Source organism: Rhinolophus sinicus, chromosome X (genome assembly GCF_036562045.2).
Source record: "Rhinolophus sinicus isolate RSC01 chromosome X, ASM3656204v1, whole genome shotgun sequence".
Taxonomy (NCBI): Eukaryota; Metazoa; Chordata; class Mammalia; order Chiroptera; family Rhinolophidae; genus Rhinolophus; species Rhinolophus sinicus.
In genome coordinates, this window is record NC_133768.1 from 25,286,342 (window position 1) to 25,303,335 (window position 16,994).

Consider the following 16,994-nt stretch of genomic DNA (forward strand, 5'->3'; position numbering starts at 1 on the left):
CTTGGTCATCTTTACCTGTATTATGAATTTACATTGAATTTGCAGCAATATACATCATTAAATTCCTAAAGTACGTAACACAAACAAAAGCAGTTTCCATAGAGACATTTCTTATGATGTAGTTTTAGATTATTCAACAGTTCTTTTTACTTCAAAAGTTTGACAAAGATAGCAATTATAATACAATTTTGTCTTTTTTTTAGGTGTTTAAAACATCTTGTCTTGACAATAAAATTGTTTGGTTTCCTCCTTTCATATTTTCTTTTGCAATTCTTTTTGTCTCTTATTTTAAGCTCCTTGCTTTTCTAAGAGCTATTAAATCCTAATCATTCTTGCTATCACTTTAGGATTCTCAGAGGTTTTAAGATGATTTCTCATTTGCCAACTTCCAGCTTTCTTGCCCTAATCAAATCTATCACCATATGCCTCTCATCTTTCCTTCCCCTCATCTGACTCAAGGGTCCAGTCCAAACTCTTTTTCCCTGTTAATTCCTCTTCACTAGTTAACCACCTTGTTTCATGATTTGCTAGATTCACATAATCCTAAATTTTTTGAGAGGAAAAAGAAATAGCATAACATACTGAGTACCTTATGGATAAGACCAGAGCCTTCAAGAATAACCATATAGATTCTATATTTCACATAGTCAGAGCAGGAATTTGGAAAATCATCCTTAGAAATTCATTATCTATCTATGCTCATCCAAGGGAGAAAATCTTAGTGGTAACAAGTATCTCATAAAAGAATGCATTTTTATTCATCTAGATGTTGTCTTCAACAGAAGTAATGAATGATAAATCTGTAAAATCCTATGTGGCTTTCTGACATTCTTGTCATGTAAATAAAAATCTTGTCCTTATAGTAGTTTGGGTCCTTAGGAAAAGTAGCTTTGACAGAAACTGGCTACAAGCTCACTAGCTCATTATTCCCATTTACTCTTCCTTAAATTAAATTTTGGACAAGTTCCTTTGATAGATGATTGGATAAAGAAGTTGTGATATATATACACAATGGAATATTACTCTGCCATAAGAAAAGATTAAATAATGCCATTTGCGACAATGTAGATGGATCTTGAGATTATTATACTAAACCGTGGTAATGGAAGGAGAACTGACTCTGGGTAGTGAACACACAATGGGATTTATAGATGACGCATTATAGAATTTTACACCTGAAACCTATGTAACTTTACTAACCATTGTCACCCCAATAAACTTAAAAAAAATTGGGGATAAGTTCTGGTCAACAGGATGTGGAAGGAAATGATATATATAATCTCCAGGTCTGATCATAAAACCCTATGGATTGACTACATTCTCTCCTACTCTCCTGCTGTGACCTTGGGAAACTGTGAATTTGAAATGATAATTTAGCAAAATTGGAAAAGCCTGGATCTCTAAGTCACCATTTGGGGGAGAGCTCCCAAGAAGGGCTCTTCAACCTCTGTGGGACTATGATACAACCAAGAAATTAACTTTTACTGTATTAAACTATTGAGACTTCAGAGTTCATTTTTCGAATAAACTTAGTGTAAGTATATATGCTGTATAGCTTAGCATAGTCTAAATACTGACTAATTTAGAAATGGGAGCCACTTTATCCAGGAAAACTATATGTGTTTTTTTTTTTTTCTCAGATGACATAACTAATCTGAGATTCAAATACTTGTTTAGCAGAAGGCCTTTTTCTGCTAGGAAAAAAAATATCTATAGAGGGTTTTGATCAAATACTCAATCTGATCAAGTACTCAACCATATTACTTCTCTGCTTAAAATCCCCTAAGGCTACCATTTGTTTGGCACTTAAGGTCTTTCCAAACTGACCCATAAATACGAGGTTTGAAAGAATTAAAAATATGTAAAGCACCATGCATGGTGCTTGATAAAACATAGTCAAACAAATTTTATTTCCTCCCCTTTTCTCTTTCTTTTATTCTGAAGCGTTCCAGACTTTGATGCAGACAAATACATGATGTAATTTTGGGGAAAGAGGAGGGCAAAAAGAAGGGAGAGAAAAGAGAAGTTGGCCTGGAGGTCAGAGAATGGGAGACAAAGTGAGACTATACGTTACTCTCCCTTACTCTTACACCTACACTTCCCTTCTCCATTCAGGGCCCTCAAATAAAGTAGGAAAAAGTAGACCTGTTACTTTTCTAGGAAGGAATGAAGCCCATCTGATTGACTTTATGCTAGTACATAAGTATATACATCAACTTTGAAGTGGTCTTAAAAGACGGTGCAATGTGGAAACCGGCCCATTATATCCAGATTATTACAGTAATTTTAATAGATTTATATTATATCAATTTTCCTCGAATCTCAACTTTACTTCTAAAATTGTACTCTTTATTTCAGCTTAAATGTCATTTTCTTTTAATAAATTTACATTAAAAATCATTAAAGTTTAATCCTTGGTATAATGGTATCCAGTGTAACCAATATTTAATTTTAAAAACATATCTTTGACACTGACCTTGGTTTCTGTGATTTTCTTTTGGATTGCATCCATTGTGTAGGGACCCTCCTTCCATGACTCAAGCTTGCCTCTGGCCTGTCCCAAGACCTGCTCGGCTTCTTCCTTGGCTTCCAGCCACTGTGTCGAATCCTTTAACATTTCATTCAACTGTTGCCTCCGATTCTGAAGGTGCTCCTGTACTTCATCCCATTGACTCTGAATTCTTTCAACTGGAATAAAAGGAAAAGTGAATATATAAGGATCAGTGTGAGTCTTGAGAAGACATTTGAAATTTAACATCCGAATAGCTCACATTTTATATTACTCATTAAAAAGCTGTTCACTGTGTTATAGCTAGGATGATGGACAATTGAATTCCTTATTTTTTTTCCAATGGCAAACATGAATTTCTGTTCAATTATCTTCCTGAAAGTGACCTAGAATATCAGTAGTAGATGTAAAAACTTAACTCTGTCTACTCTCAATCCTTTGAGCCAAATAAGAATAAAGTTTGAGAAAAGTGCTATAGCAGAATACCTCAAACACTGAGCTTACCCTTACTGTTTCAGTACCCAACAGCCTGACTTGCAATACCATCATTAGCATTTCATTCCTCGAAAACTTTGTGTTGCTACAAAGAGTTTGCTTTGCCATCTAAGTAGCAGGCTACATACACCAGGGAATTGACACTTCCCCTCTTCTTGCCCCAAATCCCAGGAGCAGCCCGTAACCAGTGACTGACAGTAGACGATGGGGTATGAATATTCCAGCTCCCTTCAGGCTAGGGGAGATAACTGAGGCATGTGTTTTGCAAGAGTTCCAGGGGCCCATAGTGGTAACCTGCTTCAAAATGCACCATCCTTTATTGGCTGTTTGCCTTATCTGTCTCACTTTCTCGCTTCTCTACTAACAGTTCTCTCAACTCCCAAATAAATCATTTGTTCTCAAAACCTTTTACTAAGGTCTTCTTAGGGTCCCCCTATCTGCTTCGAGGAGAAACCCAAGAGCCGCTAGGCATTATGGAAATTTCTTGTAACAATACCTAAGATTCTGCTCTGAAATACTTCATTTTAGATTGTTAAAAATAAACATGGCCACATTAATTTTTTTTTTTAAGGACCACACCATCTTTTCTTTAAGCTGCTTTCATGAAATGGAAATAATGTCATGGAAAACAAGTATTAAACCACCATCTACTTTATCCTTTAAGCAAGAAACCTGACAGACATTCTAGATTCTTCCGTAAGCCTCACCAAACGCCATATGTAATTGGTTACTAATTTCTGTAATCTAGAATTGAACTCCTTCCCTTTTTCCCCATATTGCCACGGAAAAGCTCTATTATTTTTTTGCCTGCATGTCTACAATAGACTCTATATGTCCCCCTTGCCTCAGTTCTCTGTTTTTCAATGTAATTTCCATACTTTAGACAGAGTGTGGAACTAATATAGATCTGACCATGCACTCTCTCATTTAAACCCTTCAGTGTCTCTCTACTGTCCTCTGGAATATCTTAACTTGGTATACATGTTCCTTTGTGATCTAGCCTGCGTAATATGAGAGGATTATTTACCAAAATAAATTACAACATAATCAGGGTGTAGGAAAATCACCAACGATAATACAAGAACTAGGCCTTGTAGCAATGGAGTTGTTACTACATCTAGGCCCAAGAAATCAGGGGAGGGAGAAGGGGCAGAAGCCGAGAATCATGAGGAGAAACCACCCTGAGAAGAGCGGGAACCTTCGTGAAGGGACACAGTCAACCTAAGACAGCTTCGTAGGGAGGGAACTAGGAGAATAAATATCCTGACTTCACTCTGTCCACTCTCTGCAGTTTCCTACTAGGGCTCCCCAGTGGCTCAACCAACTGGAAGCCAGAGGGCATGGGGGATCTGTGATGACACAGATTAGCCTCCCAGAGTACACAACAGGGTAGAGAAGGGCAAAGACTAGCTACGGATGGGAAAAGAAAATGTACACAGCACTGTATTCTAAAATTGTGCTTATTCCATGATGTAAGTTTAGTCCTTCCTAATTAACCCTTCAGTTAATAAGTTGACCTCTGTTTTAATGTCAGTCTCCCTATAATCTTTGAGCACCATTCTTTGGTTTGTTTCATTGTTGTTGCTCCTACTGGGTAGTGCGGCACCCATATTAGCACCTATTATATTTGTTGAGATTTATAGTTATTGATTATTCTTCTATCTAATCTTTAGTTTACAAAATTAAAAGTGTAAATGATATTAAAAGGAACTGTTTAAAATACAAATATTTTTAAGCTTTCTGAAATATTTTTTTCATCAATCATAGAACAAAATACAACTGATATTCCAGTTACAAACCATTTTTTCAACAACTTATCATAGCAGGCTACTTTACTATGAGTAGTTGGCACCTTTTTCCCCCTTAGCCTATTGTTATATACTAAATGTATCTGAAAACAATAAAATTGACTTTCCTTAAAAAGTCTTTAATTTGCCTTTGTATTAATCAGCCTTAATTAGTGACAATATATTATGCTAGCTAAATTTTTAGAATGCCTAGTACTTCTTATATATACATGGTAAGCCATTTATTTACATTCATGCCAATGAATATTTTGTACATCCTGTAGTCCATTTCAATAGGGTAGCTGTAACTTATGTTTCTAAATGTCCATCACTTGATATGAGGAAGAAGTAAAGTAGTTCTTCCTATTATGTGGGCAGATATTTCTTAATTGTGGAAACAGGAGGGAAGTTTTATAGCCTAGACCATTATTTCAGACAAAAATACCATTCAAATGCTTGTTCAATCACAGTGATGAAAGTTTTTATCCCAAAGGCAACACGTGTGTATAATGCAGCAAGGTAAAATGGTTTATTACGGGATGTATCCTACTAAGGGTATGGTTTCTCACCCTTGACTTTCAACTATACATGATCGTCAGAAAATACTTAACTAAATAAATTACAGGCTACACTCACTCAACGATCCATCTGCCCCTCTTAGCACCCTTACCCATCAATCTATCCATCTAGCTTGCCAATCACCATTTTATTTACCATCTACTAGATATCAGGCATTATGCTAAGCACTGGGAGAAACAAAGGAGTCTAAGACAGATTCCCTGGCTTTTGGTTGGTGCCTGTTAGATAGAGGTATTATTCACTATCTACCCAAAAAATCCAGGATGAGCAGTTCTGGGGAAAAGATAATGAGTTCATTCTTGGACCTATTTAATGGGAGGTTTTGAGGATCTATCATATAGGACTATCATTGTAATCAGATGGACTGAAGATGCTATGGCACAGCTGTGTATTTTGGGAGAGAGGAAAATCCAGGATTAGAAATCACTACAGAGAAGTGAAATCTGAAGCCATCAATGTGAATGCATTCTCATTGGTATGGTGCATACCGTGTTTCCCCGAAACAGCTAGCCAATCAGCTCTAATGCATCTTTTAGAGCAAAAATTAGTATCCTGTATAATATAATATAATATAATATAATATAATATAATATAATATAATATAATATAATATAATACCGGGTCTTATATTAATTTTTGCTCCAAAAAACACATTAGAGGTGATTGTCCAGCTAGGTCTCATTTTTGGGGAAACATGGTAGATTGAGCAGAACAAAGGGTTAAAGATGGAGTCCCAGAAAACACAACACATAAAGAAAGAATATAGTAAAAGTAGTCAATAAGATGAAAGAATGGCTAGAGAAGTTGGAGGAATACTTGGGAAATGTACCTTCATAGAAACATGGGAGAGAAAGAATTTCAAAAGCACAAGAATGGTCAACATTTTTAAATGCCATAGATGTCACAAGAGATAATAACAATCATAATACCTAACATTTATTTGAATACCTACTCTGCTCGAAGACTGTTTTAAGCTCTTTATGTGCATTAACTCACTTAATCATCATGATGATTGTATGAGGTACGGATCATCATTTATGTTGTTGTTGTTGCTGTTCTCCTCATTTAACAGAGAAACAGAGCCTATGGTAAATGATTGGATTAAGGCCATACAGCTAGTGAGTGGTAGAGCCAACACTTGGACCCAAGCAGTCAGGCTCCCCAAAACCCATGCCAAAAGTATCTGTTGGCTTCAATCACGTGAAATTCCCCAAAGACCATACAGAAAATGATTTTAGTGGAGTGGTAAAAATCTTATCGTAGGGAATGGACAAATGAATCAGCCAAAGATGGATGAGAATTGGAAGATAATTACCCCCGGTAGGCAACAAGTACGAGGTGTGTTTTTCACTGTCTCCCAGATTTCACTCATTAAGGTTGAATTCTAGTTGCCCACAGCAATAACCTGCTCAATAATTGGTTCAATTATTGGCTTCTTTCCTTTCCCTATTTCACGGTCCCACCCCTCTACTGGTACTTCCTGGGATTACCTTACAAGTAAACCACTTGGACTCAAATCACTGTTTTAAGGTCAGCTTTGGGGGGAATCTAGTCTAATTCAGAATTTCATTCATTTTTTTTAAAAAAAATCCTTAATGCACAACTCAGGGCTTGGCACTTAGTATGCTTTCAGTGACTGTCAAATGAATTGTGCATGTAGACTATTTCAATTATTCAGGGTTCCTCTTTATAATGATGTAAAAATGCCACTTTCAAAGTTAACCCTTGCCCAGGACCTTGAGTCTTTCTTTCTCAAAAGCAATCATTGTCTCTATTGCATTTCAAGTTTACATGATTTGAATACTGGCTTAAGTCTTTTACATTTTCCTTTTCATTTTCCTCTCACTCTTCATGATCTTTATTGTACGTATCTCTGGGTATCCTTTGTTTCTAATTTAATGCCTTTGCATGAACCATTTTTTTTGGTATAAAACATCTTCAATGTCATGTTTACTAGTAGAATATTCTCATTTGATAAAAAAAAAATCCATCAGCTAAAAGATATAGAGGGGGAAATCTTGTGAGGTAAAGTTAAGCAATGATCTCTCTTTCTCTAACATTCTTAAAATAAACTGTAGGACAGGGAGAATCTGTTGGCATGTTTTGTTCCTTCAGATTGTCTTTTTAATTAAATTTTAGGCTAATATAGAAAAGTATATGTGTATATCGGATAAGGATATTTCTATGGGCATTTTCAAATTTTGAAACATACTGAGCCCCAGAGGATAATCACAACAATAAAATATCTTATTGTTATAAACATAAGTACAATTAGATAAATACTAGAAAGACAGTCAGCAGATGTATCTCCCTTTGTGAAATAACCAAACATATGTAAGAATCCATTTTGCACAGCAGAAATCATGGAGAGATTATTTCCTTTTCAAAAGGATTCACCATAAAATTTTTCTAAATAGTCAATTTGTCAAGTATATTTAAAATATTATTTGATTTGCATTCCACTCCCAGGTATTGCATACTTATGGTCACCAAAAGCCATGTACTAAATTGGAAGATTCCCCAAATAGGAAACTACCCAAATTCCTATCTACTGTAAAATGGAAAAACACATTGTGGTGTATTTATCAATACTATCCAGCAATAAGAATGAAATACCTACAATTATATGCAATAATATGTATTAATCTCACAAACATAATGCTGAGGAAAAGAAGCCAGCCCCAAACAAGGACATACTGTTTTATTCCATTTACATAATGTACAAAAACAGGAAAAAGCAAGAATACTGTAGAAGTCAGAATAGTGGTTACCCTTGTGGTAGTCAATGAAAGAGCCATGATGGGGACTTCTGGTAATAATACTCTGTTTCCTGATTTGGGTGATGATTACACAGTTATATTCAGTTTATGAAAATTCACCAAGCGAGACATTGATGATGTGTGCATTTTTCCTTATGTATATTGTGCTTCAATAAAAATTTAATAAAATATTATTTGACTTGTGAAATGTATTCTACATAAAACCCTTTTTCAAAAGGGTTGCAACCTGTGAAACATGCATCATTTTGCCAGATATGAATGATAATAAGAGATGCATGGTGTTGCTGAGGACACAATGCAATTTAAACCTCAGATTTGTGTGATAAAGAACATTTTAGAAATAGTCATTGGACAATGAACCAGATTAGACTTACAGAAACAAATCAGCACACAGAGAGAGTAATGAAACAGCTATTCAGTTATTTAATAAAAGGAACAAAGCAGTGCAATTGATTGACATAGCTGTCCTCAGAGTAAACCCTGCAGAAACATATACTAAATAAAATTTTAGAATCATATATATATATATATATATATATATATATATATATATATATATAAAATATGTGTTCTATTTTGTCAAGGAATGAAAGTAAACATAATATTGGATAACGTCAAAGAGAACGCGTTATCTTGGAACTGAACCACTGTGGCAGTTGGACATCAAATAGTCTTGGTAATTGTCCATAATTGGGCAACAATTCAAACTACAAAATTTCACCACACTTGCAACACTTCATCCAGGATATTATTGATAGACCAAAGATACATTATGGCAACATATTTGGTCACTAGAGCCCATACTGTTAGATTTACATTTATACCAGATTCTTCTGACATACAAAAGTAAAATAATAATAAAATATATGCATATAAACTCAGACAATCTGTGCCTATTGGTAATTGAAGAGCTACCCAAATGTGCACATTTCTTCTCTCGGAGGTCCATCATGGAAAGCTTCTTAACTGATTTGTGCAGTAAGTAGATGCTGGATAATGAAGGGAAATAAATAACCAATGTTAGGACTAAGGATGACAGACTGGGACTCAGCATGTGTCCTGATTTACGGATCTCCAAAAGTGTCAAATTGGAAACACAGCAATCATGTTAAGAACCACAATATTGCACAGAAAGAAACAGTTCAGTTGATTGAGTACTAACCAATCTTTCACTTCAAGTTTTTAAGCTAGCTATGTTTGATTATCGATATACATTCATGACTGATATAAATTCACACAACATCTCTCCTAGGGAAAAAAAATGTTGTTTACAAAAACGAAATGATTGTCTTTTGAATATACAGTGCTACAGAACAAAGAACAGCTCTGTTGCAATTTCTGCACTGAAGTTACAGTCGGAGAATTAGAAGTTACTGTGACTAAGTTTCAGAGAGAACCTTGACTAGCAATTAGTAATGGGTTCTAGCCCCGGATTTGTGATGAAATAGATCATTTAATTTGCAAATGTTGATTTGACCCCATTTCAATTTTCTCAACTGAAAAACTGATATAATGATAGCTGTGCAACCAAAGAATTGTTGTGAAGATAAAATTGAATAACGAGTAAAAACATCAAGGACCACACTAAAGTGAGGTATTATTGCCTCTCTGTACAGAGAAGCTTCAATAATGAATTATAGTCATCAGCAAACATTCGTGATCTGCGAGGGGGAACACACTGCAGAACTCAATGAGTCCACACAGTACACAAGAGTTCCAGGTAGAAAATACTGAGCTGGAAGAGTTAAATGGCAGGTAAACCTTTTGAGGTCATATAAATGAGTGAAGGGTGGCATATACTATGTTTCCCTGAAAATAAGACCTTGCCGGACTATCAGCTCTAATGCGTCTTTTGGAGCAAAAATTAACATAAGACCTGGTCTTATTTTACTATAATATAAGACCGGGTCTTACTATAACATAACATAACATAACATAACATAACATAACATAACATAACATAACATAACATAACATAACACTGGGTCTTACATTAATTTTTGCTCCAAAAGATGCATTAGAGCTGATTGTCCAGCTAGGTCTTATTTTTGGGGAAACATGGTATGTAACGATGGTCAACTGTAAAGACAATGATCCCAATTGAAGTTAAGACAATATGCTCTGAGCTATTTGTTAAGATGTGAAAATCGCAACAGACTGTTCCCTGAGGAAAAATAGTCAACAAGATACTATACCTAATCAAGAGGGGAACTGAAAACAAAGAAACCACCATAATTCTATTCTTGTACAAAGTTAGGATACAAGTATACCTCAAATAAGGTAAACATATGTCCAAGGTTGACATTCCAAGACTTATAAGGAGCCAAGGAAAATAAAAATAAGAATAACCAAAATTATAGGGAATATTAAGATGTTATACTCCTACTTCCACAAGGCATTTAAACGTGGTTCTATAGAAGAGTTACGTATAGTTAAGCTCTGCAAAGAGGAGTTGCAATTTAAACCCATTAAAAATAAGAAGAAGAAAATATATTAACCATGAACTCAAATGTAGCTACTGTGAATACACATTTGCTCTATTTAGGAACAGGAGAGGAAGAACGGGGTTGCTGTGCAAACACAGAATAAAATGTCTGAGACATTTTGGACCAAAAAGCTGAAAAGACAGAGGAGTGACAGGCATATAATTAAATCCTAGCCATTATGACTAATTTGAATATCTGCTTCTTCACTATGTCTCCAAAAGCTAGAATTCAGGAACAGCCAAACATGTAGTTTAAATTCACGGAAGATCCAGAATAAATGACTAAGTTAAAAATATTTAATAACGTTCGTCTAACATGTAAGGTTAGTTTGAACATGGCAATGGTCAGTTTTTTAATGCTATTTTCGCTGTTTATTCTCTGTGAAATAGGGATAATAATAACAAGAAGATGAATAATCTATGAAGATTGAAGAAATAATGGACAAAGGGCACTGAGGAGAGTATCTGGCTGCTAGCAATCTCTCAATTATAGGGGTAGGAAGAGGCAGTCATGTATTTTTGTAACACCGCTGGTCTTCTCAAATCCTGAGCTATAAAGCAAAGGAGGGTAGACTGGATGATCCCTGGGGTTCTTTCTAGCTCTAATAAGTCTGTGAGATACATGTTCCTTGCCATTTCGGTCATAGGCAAAGGCTTACATGGCAAGGTTACTGAGGAGAAGTCAGTCAGCCCAGTGCCTGAATGAACAAATATGATAGCATATAAACAGCTAGATAACATATCCCTGGATCGACCACTGGTATGATTCAGCTTGGCAATCTTATATGCTGTCACACTAAAACTCAGTTATAATAAACTCGAGCCAAACTAAAAAAATGTTCCTTTTCAAATTATTTTTCATTGAGATATAGTTGACATACAACATCATTCTGGTTTCTGTGATCACCACGATAAGTGTAGTCAACACCCCAAAGTTCTTCCCTTTCTGGGGTGATAGTATTTTTCTGTATCTTGATAGAGGCGTATGTCACACAGGTGTACCCATTCATTAATACTCATTCAATGGTACTGAAGGGGAACAGAATATGCCACCCCAAAAGATGCCATTTTGGCATATTGATTCTTTTGAATTAAAGTTACTTAAGAAATAGCCAGTGCAAGAATGACACTCTGACCTCCTTTGTTCCCCTGAAAGCAAGAAATAAATCTCCCATGTGAATGGTGCCCTCCCTTTAATAACAGTCTAATATGCATATACGACTATACCAGGAAGTAGAGAGACATTCTTATCACCACAGAATTCAGGGCCAAGAAGGCCGTATAACAAACCTTGTTACTTCCTTAGTACTTTATTACCCAAGTCCAAACTTCTTCGGTCTGTCAATTCTTCACAAATTTATTCTTTGTCCAAAAGCTTGAAAAGCTGCCTGCTTTGGTCACTTCATTGAATCTCATATTTCTATGAGCTCCTGTATGTATGAAATTAAATTTTATTTTTCCCGTTAATCTGTCTTATATCAATTTAATTATTAGGTCAGCCAAAGAACCCAGAAGGGAAGAAGGGAAAAATCTTCCTCCACCAAAGGTTTATATAAGATTTGTGCATTTGACACTATGAGATTTTGCCACAAACAAACAAAAATAACTGTAAATGAATATTGAGCTCTAGTTAATGATATGCATGTTAAGTGTTTAGGAGTAAAGTGTGCTGATGTTTCCAAACTTACTTTGAAATACACAGAAAATAACAGAAATTGATGGGTAGATAAATGGATGAAATGGAATCTACAGCAGAATCTAGACAGTGGGTTCAAGGATATTCAGTGTGCAATTCTTTCATCTTTTATGTGTATTTGAATTTTTCATAGTAAAATGTTAGATAAAATGCTCTCTTATAGGAAGCACAAAACAGGATATTACTTAAGCAGCTTTCTAAGTCACAAAAACCACATTCCAATTAAGAAAAAATACCACCGATGGAATATAAAAGTTTAAAAGATAGTAAACAGAATTTATAAGAGTGGAAATGACAAAACATTTTGCTCAAAGTCACACCCAATGTCTATGGAAAGAAGTTGGAAATGGAAATCAGGCAGCTCTCTTAATTTCGCAATCAACAGGCTGTCAAAGACCATATTACCTCCTTTAAGGTATGCTGAATATTCTAATAGAGAAAATGAATTAGTCCTCTGAAAGAAGCTTATTCTCCTGTTTTGGTTATAAAACATAGAAAGTGTGGGTTGGTTCCCATACTATAAGATGAGTTATGGTAAAATGAGAATTGCATTATTTTTGCCACTGGTTGGAGAGTCATAGATTATGAGAAAATGCCAACATTCAGTCTTAATGAAACATGACAGTTCTTTTGTTAATTATATCAACAGGTAGATTTTGAAATGTGATATTATCTGATCATCAAAATGAATTAATTTTTAAAGAGATAATGGCTTCCTTTGTCAGGAAGGGGGAACTATTGGTTGTGGTGAAACCTTGAAGTTGGGGGAAAAGTTTGATCTATAGCTGTGCAAAAATATTTCAGTTTATAATCCTAGGTCACTCACAAGACACAGAAAAGAAACTATCTAGATGTAATATAGACACAACATATTGCTGGACAATCCATCTGTCCAGCCTGTCCCAACCATCAACTAATTTATTTACCAAATGTAGCAAAAAGTACTAACAACGCAAAAGGGTTCAGCAAGAGATCATTAAACTGATCATTTAATCATTCCAGTTTCAGTACCATGAATTTACTATTGTGTCACCAGCACGTGATGCAGACAAAACAAAACAAAAAAAACATTCATCACTGTAAATTTGCACATCAAAATTGATACATTTGTTGGAATATAAATATTTTAAAAAATATGTTGAATAAAAAAAAGCATTTTTTCTCTCTGAACACACATTAAATTTCATCCCTACGCCTTGTCACTCAAACTTTTATTTGACAAGTGCTGAAAATGCAAGTTATACCTGAAAATCAAAGTGGGCTTACTCCTGTCTTCAAAAACACACTCCACAGTCTAGCCATTCAAATTAAGGAATAAAAATAAATATAAAACAATTCCTTGAACAGAAACTATGGGCTAAAAAGCGAAATGACAGATATTATATATTGTCTGGATTTTTAGTATTCCTTACCTTCTTCTCTTCAGGTTTAAGTGTCTCTCCTACCCAATGTCTAATTCCCTTCCTGTATTCAGCATTCCAATTTCTTCCACCTCCTAAGAGAAATGATTCTGTTTTTCACCCATCCTGTGTCTTCAATCTCAGTCTAGAACCTCATCTAAAAAGAAAACAACGAAGAATTCTTTCTTTGGCCCTACACCCCCTGTGGCTAATCCCATGTCTTTCTGCTTCACGGAAGAGTGGTTTACACCAGCACTACCTAAAACAAAATGGTTTGTCCCAGCAGCATCAGCATCACCTAGGAGCTTGTTAGAAATGCATTATCTCAGGCCCCACCCCGGACCTACTGAATCAGAACTTGCATTTTTAAACACGATTCCGAAGGTGATGTGTATACACATTCAGGTTTGAGAAGCACTAGTCTACACTCCCTATTTCCACTTCCACACCTCACATACCTTCTCAATCTACCTACTGCATTTGGACTTTTTGTCACAGCAATTACTTTTGAAGACAGTAACAATAATTGTCAGGTCACCACACCATTGGTGATTCTAAAGTCTTTATTTTTCCAGACCACCCTTCAGTATTTTCTATCACTAATGCACCTTCCTTGAAGCCCTCTCCTTTGGATTAACATGGCAAGATGTGTTTTAGAATTTTATTCTGCCTCTTAGGCCACTCCTTAGCCTCCTCCACTCATCTCTTAAATGTTGCCATTCCCTTTATTTATAAGAACTCATCACAACAAAAGTACCATCTTGCTTAAGACCAAGTTCAGGCAGTGTTTTCATGTCTTTCTTTTTGTTTTGGTTAAAAGGCATAGGTTTTATATGTTTTTAAAGGATTCTGTTCTTTAAACACATAAAATGTCACCTTTTGACCTTTTCACTTTCCATATTCTCCCTGCTACGTCCATCTATTTATATTGCTTCATTTACTGCCTTTACAATGATCATAGTCAAATTCATGTTTTCAACTAAAAGCTCTCTCCTGAGCTCCATATCCCTTACTGAATCCCTTTTAAATATTCAACGTATGCAAAATTGATCACATCTCTTCATCCTTCTTCTCCTCTAGTCACTGACACAGATTGGTTCCTCCATCTAGTCATTCAAGGAGAAACCTACAAATCATACTTGATTCCTCTTTCTTCCGTAGCCTTTAACGAAGATGCAAAGTCATTCACTCAACCTCCTTAGTCGCTCCTCTGACCTATCATCTAGCTGTCTCTTCCCTAGACTGTTGTAATTAAAAGCTTCCCAATGCGCTTTCTTATTTAGTGAATCACAACCTCGTCTGCACATTTGAATCAACTGGGGGGTTTTAAAAAATACAAATGCCTGGGCCCTATTCCCAAAGATTTTGATTTAGTTGGTTTGGGGTGGAGCCCAGGCACTGGCATTTTTATTTTTATTTTTTATTTATTTTTGAACTTTTATTGAAAGCTTTTTTTTTTAATAGTACTACATCATTTAAGCTTTCTTTTGATCAAGTTGTATTTCTTCAGGCAAGCTGCCTTAGGTTATCTAATAATGACTGAAATGTCCCATCAAATATTATCAAAAAGAGCATGTTAACATTAATAAGCACAAAGAACATTTATGGGCAGAACTAGATAGAAATCTGGTTGTACTGAATCCAAATGTTGAATCTTTTTTTTTTTAATTAAAATATATTGGGGTGACAATGGTTAGTAAAATTACATAGGTTTCAAGTGTACAATTCTGTAATACATCATCTATATATCACATTGTGTGTTCACTCCCAGAGTCAGTTCTCCTTCCATCACCATATATTTGATCCCCCTTACCCTCATCTCCCACCCCCCACCCCCCTTACCCTCTGGTAACCACTAAACTATTGTCTGTGTGTATAAGTTTTTGTTTCTTTGTTTGTCTTGTTCCTCTCTTGCTTTTAGTTTTATAGATCTTGAGATTATTATGCTAAGCGAAATAAGTCAGAAAGTGTCGAGAACTATATGACTTCACTGATATGTGGGATATAAAACTGAAGGCACTGGCATTTTTTAAAAGTTCCCTCTAGTGATTCTAATACACAGCCAAGCTTTTGCACTCCCCGCCCATCTTCAATATTCTGTTCAGAGAAGGCTTTTAATGAAAATCTAAGTCTGTCATCACATATTAAATTCCTTTAATGTCACCCTTCCATTGCTTTCAAAATAAAATCAAAACTCATTACCTGACTTATAAGATCTTTTGTAATGTGGCCCTTTTCTACTTTTCCAGCTTCTTAATTTCCATTGCCTGTTGTGAACTCTATACTCCAGCTTTAAAACCACACGAGAGTCTTCTATATGCATGATGTTATCACATGTATCTATAATTTTCCTCTGCCCAGAATATTCTCTACCCTTTTTCACTCTGCAGTGCTCTGCTCAAAAGTCACTGCCACTAGTCATTTTCTCCTGAACATTCTCTTCTGCCCTATCTGAGTCTTATTTCAGGGGCTTGCATAGGGTATCCTGCCTTATGGTTTCTAGAACACTCCGTTCTTACCTTACCTCTGAACACACTAATTACACTATTTGGCAACTGTCTATTTACTGCCTGTCTTGCCCACTGAAAAGGTAATTACTTGAGGAGAGAGGATGTGTTTTTATACTCACGACTCAGCATGAGTTTGGCACATAGGAGGGTGTAAAGAAGTGTGTGGAAAAGATGAACACAACTTTTAAGTCACAAACAAGAATTTATGTGCTACTGGAAAAACAAAAATAATTACAAACATACAATATGTAAACAAAACAAATAGATATATTTACTCAATATTATCAAAGTACATGTTCAATATTTTTTAGACTTCGTAAAAATGGGGCTTCTGTATTAGGGGAAAAAGAGGAAATGAATTAATGGAGTACAGCTTCAACTGATCCCTTCAAATGCTTCTCCAGAAAAGCAAAATGTGAGATTAAAAATAAATAAAGATCAGTCATTTCTGCTTCATTTCACATATGCACTGTTATTAAGACAAAAGCAGGCTCAGTGATAACAAAATATATTTTAGACTAAAGTATTGGCTGCAAAGCCAGAAAAGAAAGTGTATGAAAGACTCAAATGGCCCTGCCTAGGCTTCATTTTGAGATAATCTTTGCTTATTTAAATCTCAGCAACTCATGAATGTTATAGTAAATGATGTGAAAAATGGATAAAAAGATAAAAAGTAACTATTTTCTTATTCTAATGATCCCAATTTAAGTGAAAAAATAGTTTCATACAGAATATGTAAATAAACTCTGCACA

At 35.3% G+C, this 16,994-nt stretch overlaps 1 protein-coding gene across 8 annotated transcripts in view; it reads right to left on the bottom strand.

Annotated features, from left to right (window-relative positions):
- The window catches only part of DMD (dystrophin), a 2,125,071-nt gene that overhangs the window by 549,650 nt on the left and 1,558,427 nt on the right, over positions 1-16,994 (bottom strand). For all 8 annotated transcript variants that reach the window (XM_074323908.1, XM_074323912.1, XM_074323913.1 and 5 more), the window contains one exon: positions 2,477-2,688. In XM_074323908.1, coding sequence (XP_074180009.1) covers positions 2,477-2,688 — 212 coding nt within the window. The remainder of the gene's footprint in view (positions 1-2,476; positions 2,689-16,994) is intronic.